This window comes from Acomys minous (genome assembly GCF_964271855.1).
Source record: "Acomys minous genome assembly, chromosome: 4".
In the NCBI taxonomy this organism is placed as follows: domain Eukaryota; kingdom Metazoa; phylum Chordata; class Mammalia; order Rodentia; family Muridae; genus Acomys; species Acomys minous.
Genome location: NC_140486.1, coordinates 27,298,063 through 27,303,780, shown reverse-complemented (window position 1 = coordinate 27,303,780; position 5,718 = coordinate 27,298,063). Strand labels below are relative to the sequence as shown.

Genomic DNA, 5,718 nt, shown 5'->3' with positions numbered 1-5,718 from the left:
TACAGCCAGTGCTGGTTTCAGCTGACAAGAATCATTCTTGTCTTGTCCGTGGGTCACAGCCTTATTTCGGGCTGCAACAAGAGCTGGGGCCAGATGCTAAAAGCACTGGGCTCTGGGGAAGACAGGTGCCCCGGCAGCAGGCCCTTGCAAACAGAAGGGCTTGCACCCCCTGGCCACACACACATTGACATTAGAACTCTCCAGTCACCTGGGAATGCTGGGGATTGGCTGCGGTCTCTGAGGCTTGGTAACCGTTATATCCCTGGTGTCTAGAGTAATGCCTAATAGAAATTTGACGGATGTTTGCTGGATGAATGAAGCATGGATGGATGAAGGAATAAATGAATGAATTGTTCCCCAATATCTTTTCTTGCCTTTTTCTCTCTCTTCCTCCTTCTTTTCATGTCTCTTTCTCTCTCTCTCTCTCTCTCTCTCTCTCTCTCTCTCTCTCTCTCTCTCTTGTCCACCTTCCCTCCCTTTCTCCTTCTCTCCCTCCCTGCTTTTTTTCATATTCTCTGAGCCTCTATCCATGGACTAAAACCAAATATGCCAAGACTCTATCTTCAAGGAGTTCAGCTAACTCAGACTCCGAGAAGTAAGACAGTTTCATGCTGTAGCTTGAGCTTGCTCCGAGAGCACTCCGGGAACATAGTGCCAGCTCAGCCTAGAGCCTGGAAGGGCCTCCCAGAGGAGGAGGTGTTGGCACTGGATCTTGGAGGATGCAGGACTTACGGGAGCTCACCAGGCAGAGGGGCCAGAGACCCTGCAGGCAGAGGACAGATCTCTTGCAAAGACTGTGGAGGGTTGGCAAGTACGGCCAGAGCTTGGGGACTGACAGTCATGCTGCGAGCTGGGGCCAGATTTTCAAAAGGAAATTGTGTTACAAAGGGCTGAGGAGGAGATTAAGGCGGTGGAGTGTGATGATCAGATGGACATCTTCCAGAAACAGACAGATCTGCTGTACATATACAAGGTTAAAGGGGGGCAGACTAGAGGCAGGGAGATTGTGTTGTAGCCAAGAGAGAAGTGGGGGTGGCTGGCTTAGGACAGAGACAAAGAGGGTAGAGAGGAGGAGGAGGGGTTATTGAGGAGCACTTGGATGATGCCCTCATCTTGGAGAGGGTCTGGGAATGGGAGGGGAGGGAAGGGAAGGGAAGGGAAGGGAAGGGAAGGGAAGGGGGGAAGGAAAGAGAAGGGAAGGGAAGGGAAGGGAAGGGAAGGGAAGGGAAGGGAGGAGCAGGCAGGGGTGGGTCAGATCTCATTCCATCGTTGATGAATTAGCTTGACGTAATGAACACTAGGCAAGAGATAAGGTAACAAAGCAGGCAGGCAGACACTGACTGTACTCGGGGAAGGTTCCAGCAGAAACCCCGGGAAGGGTGGGGAAAGCCAGGGTTCCCTGGATCCAGGGTGGCGAGCACCTGAGTCCATCAACGTAGATAGTCCCACTGAGCTTTTCTGACACCCATGTGAGACGGCATCCTAGGCTTTGCCCTGAACACAGCTTTCTGCCCCTCTCAGGCTCCTCTGCCCAGTTTCTGCTGGGCCTGAATCTAGAACAGTCGTTTTCAACCTTCCTAATGCTGTGACCCTTTAATACAGTTCCTCATGTTCTGGTGACCCCCACCCATAACATTATTTTTGTTTCTACTACTATAATTTTGCTACCATTATGAATAATATATATCTGTGTTTTCTGATGGTCTTAGGTGAAACCCTGGGAAAAGGTTGTTTGACACCCCTCCCAAAGGGGTCATAACCCACAGGTTGAGAAACACTGATCTAGAGAGTAGGTCTAAAAGATGTCTTCACCTAGAAGTGAAAACACAGTCACTCTGGGCCAAGGCTGGCCCCTGAGGAGAATAGGACCCCTGATGACCCTGGTTTCACTGTAGTTGCCTGAACTCACATGAAACTTCACATCCTGGGATCCTGATTTCAGTGAGAAAGTAGCATCAGTACACAGACTCTGACCCAGCGTGGCCCTGCCCACTCCAGCATCAGCACCCTATAGGAGTATTACTCTGAGACACTACTTAGGTTAACTCTCCTATCACTCAGATGGGGACGATGAGACATGGGGAAGGGATGGCTTATTCAGATCCACCACGGTAATCAATGGCAGAACCTGGGCTTCAATCCAAGGACTTCTATAGTCCCAAGTTTTTCCATCTGTTCCTATGACTGTTTATTTCCAAGCTCCAACACCATGTGTCTCAGATATTCTATGGACTGATGTATGCTTGGGAAGGGGGGGAAAAAGGCTTCCTGAAAGGAAAACAAAAAAACAAAACCACAGGAGGCAGAAGAGTGCAGAAAGCATTTATTACTCTGAATTCTACAAGAGGCATGAGGCAGGATGCAGGCAAGCTTTAGTGGGTTTAGAGGAAACCAGAAGGAGGAAGGCAGTCACTGTGACAACCACAGACTTTCTCAAACCTGCCTCCTGCTGGTTCTCTGAGGAAATGCAGGTAGAATCTGATCTATGCCGCAGCATCAGCTAGATGTGTAATAGGGTCTCTTCTCTAGGCGGCATCTCTAGCCTGGGACTCCTTAGCTGCAAGGGATGCTGCAGCAGGTAGGCGCTTTGGTAAATGTGCCCATTCGTTATTGACTGAGCTGAGTACCCACTTATTTTCCCAGTAGGGCTTGGTTCCCAACCCATGGGCATTAGGAACCTGCCAAGATCACCGCTTTATTCCAATGCACTCCATTCCAATCCAGACGTCACTCCATCCTGACTCTCTAGCTTCCCCTAGCCTTACTCAGGGGCTCTAGATCACCCTGATGTGTGGGTAAATCTACTAATTACCCCAAATCACATCATCCCTCACACTAACAACATCCTGGCATTTTTCTTTCACCTACATATATTTGTGCCTCATCAAACTGCAGCACCTCCATCCCTAGGCTCTGAGTTCTGAACCTCAAGGGGGTGGTACCATTAGCCAACTATGAAAACCAAAAATATCAGCTGTATTCTTCTCAGTGTCATTCTTGGGGATTGGAATCCGAGTACTCTGAAGTTAAGGGGAGGGAGTTCCTCAAGGTCACTGGGTATAGTCATGAGCCAGGCCAGAGCAAGATGTGAAAAAGATGAATATAACATCGTTTACTCTTGTGGGCATGGTACAGGCACTAGGCTGAGGCCTAAAACTGAAGGGTGGGGCCACTTAACTTCCCAACCAGGTTTGTCTCTCAGTTCAAGCCCTGTGGTGGCTCCATCTCCACCCTCCCTCCCTTCCTAATACTATGGAATGCATTTCAGGGTGAGAATCCTCAGAGGTCAGGAGGCAGCCCCATCCAGTCCTTGAGTCTCCTGTGTGCATCCTGGCTGTGGCTTGCATATTATGTGATAAGATCTCAACAAATAAGTAAGACCAGACTGGGGACAGCCATGTAGGATTGCCATCTCTTCTTTCTTTGTCTTTGAAACTCCCCCCCCCCAAACTTGTCATCAGTAAGCCCAGAAAAGCAGAAGTCTGGGACTCTTGGAGACCCACAGCCCCAAGGAACTCAAAATTTTACACTCTGCTCTGCCTTGGCCATCGAGATAATTCTGTGGACACCCTGAGCTGGGATAGAGAAAGCAGCATAGCAGAGCTTGGGGGAGAATCTTCCAGGCCCCTTCTCCCCAGAGGGGCCCAGCAGGGCACCTTGAGCTTGCCTGGGAGATCTCTCTAAAGGTCACCAGATAAAAATAGTGCTTAGTCTAAGAAGAGATGGAAAACAGCTGCTCCCGCCTGGGCCTTGGTGCCAGGAGCCGATGGTCAAGCCAGGGCCTGGGCATGGGTCACAGCCTAGGTTCTTTCCAACACACACTTCATTTGCCAGGCTGCGGAGAAATGAGTGAAGGAGCGAGGAGCATTAACTTCTAGCACCCTGAAGGCCCAAGGGTGGGTGCTTAGCTGCCTCTCCCAAGGCTCGCATGTGTGTCGGTGGAAGGGGAAGATGTCTGGAGACTGCACTGGCCAAAGCTAAGGGTCAGAGACAGGAGGCTCTAGCGCAGGATCATGCAAATGAACGACAAAGCCAAGGGCTAGAACCCAAGTTTGAGCGACTAGTCACTTAGGCCCCTAGGCCCAGAGCTCTCCTTCTCTGACCCCTCTTTCTCTATAGAGCTTTCCTTTGGGGTCTCGGTGCCAGAGTTCCCCAAGTTTGGTGCCTCTTCCGGTTCGGCCCTCCCAGGGTGGAGATGGAATTTTAGGTGGTGCAGGAGGCCTCGGTGGGGAGACTACCACGCTTGAGCCTCAAGCTGCCATTCCAGCCTCGAGGACAGATGTTGTAGCCGAGGATACCAGGCGACTTAAGCCCAGAGTCCTCAGAGTCGAGGGACACGTCGGAGTCTGTGGGCGAGCGGCGGTAGGGAAAAGGCCTAGACGGTGCGGCCTGAGGACTCCGGGGACTAGCGCAGGACGAAGGCCCGACGGGTAACGGGCTCCGCGGGACAGGGGCGAAAGCGGCTCCGCGGAAGGTACCCGCTGGGCGGGCTGGCTGCGGAGAACGCATGCGCGGCGGCGGCGGCGGCGGCGGCGGCGGTACCCAAGGCGGGGAAAAGGGCCGCAGGGTCTCCGCTGCCGCCGGCCGCGGGGAGGCGCTCTTGCGCCGGGCAGCGTTGATGATGTTGCGCGCCAGAAGGGCCTGCAGCTGTCGGCTGGGGGGTCGCGCTTCGGTCTCCGGTCGCAGCGGGGAGACCGAGCGCTCGCTCCACGAGGGGGACATTGGTGGAGGTGGCGGCAGCGGCGGGGGGCTGCTCATGCTGCTCCCGCGGCCCGGCTCCCACGGCCCAGGGCTCACCCAGCCGTCCAGGCTGCTAGGGGGCCGGGAAGCGCCCGGCGTCCAGGGCGGGGACGTAGGCAGGCTCTCAGAGCGGTCCTGGAGAAAGAGCAGAGAGGGCAGGGGAAGGTTTAGTGCTGAATCCTCCAGAGTCAGGGTTTTGGAAAGAATCGGGTATGGTTGTCCATCATACGGAGATAGGAAGGATACCCAACTAAGTCAGGTAGTGCCTGAAGTAAAGACGCAGGTGGCTCAACTCAATGCAGAAGCTTTAAAAGCCTTTGTTATCTAGGGTCAGCCACTGCTTGCTTTGGAGACTAACATTCATGTGAAAGAACATAATTTACATTAGCATGTTTCTTGGAGGGAACTGCTAAACAAACTACAATAAGGAGAGATGGGAAAGACATATGAAAAAGTTAAGGGCTGGGGCTGGCAGACATAACACACACAGCCGCAGGGTCGTGGGAAAAAGTATTTTTAAGTTATTACTTTTCTATGTCTGTTTCTAGTTTTGAGCCATACGGTTGCTTTAACTACTTAAAAATGTAGATAGCTAACTTAAAACATATTATTTTTATATGTAAAAACAGTTTTTGAGAAAGGGTTTCATGCCTGGCACTGAGAGTTAGGGGCAGGTTTATGTCTGTGAGTTCGATGCCAGCCTAATCTACAGAGTGAGGTCCAGGACAAAAAAGCAGGGCGAAAAAGGGGGTGTCTTATAGCCCTGGCTGGCCTGAAACTCAATATGTAGCTAATGGTTTTGACCATCTGATCTTCCTGCCTCTACCTCTTAAGTGCTGGAATCATTACAGGTGTGTGCCACAGTGCCAAGTTTATAATTTAAAAATACTAACTACCACTATTAAGGTTGGACCTCATAACTGGGTGGTGGCGGCACATGCCTTTAACCCAGCACTCAGGAGGCAGAGGCAGGCAGAG

General features: G+C 51.8%; 1 protein-coding gene across 6 annotated transcripts in view; it reads right to left on the bottom strand.

Annotated features, from left to right (window-relative positions):
* Positions 1-2,301: 2,301 nt before the first annotated feature.
* Positions 2,302-5,718, bottom strand: part of SYNPO (synaptopodin) — a 57,153-nt gene continuing 53,736 nt past the window's right edge. For all 6 annotated transcript variants that reach the window (XM_084779952.1, XM_084779954.1, XM_084779953.1 and 3 more), the window contains one exon: positions 2,302-4,875. In XM_084779952.1, coding sequence (XP_084636078.1) covers positions 4,204-4,875 — 672 coding nt within the window. In that variant the 3' untranslated portion in view covers positions 2,302-4,203. The remainder of the gene's footprint in view (positions 4,876-5,718) is intronic.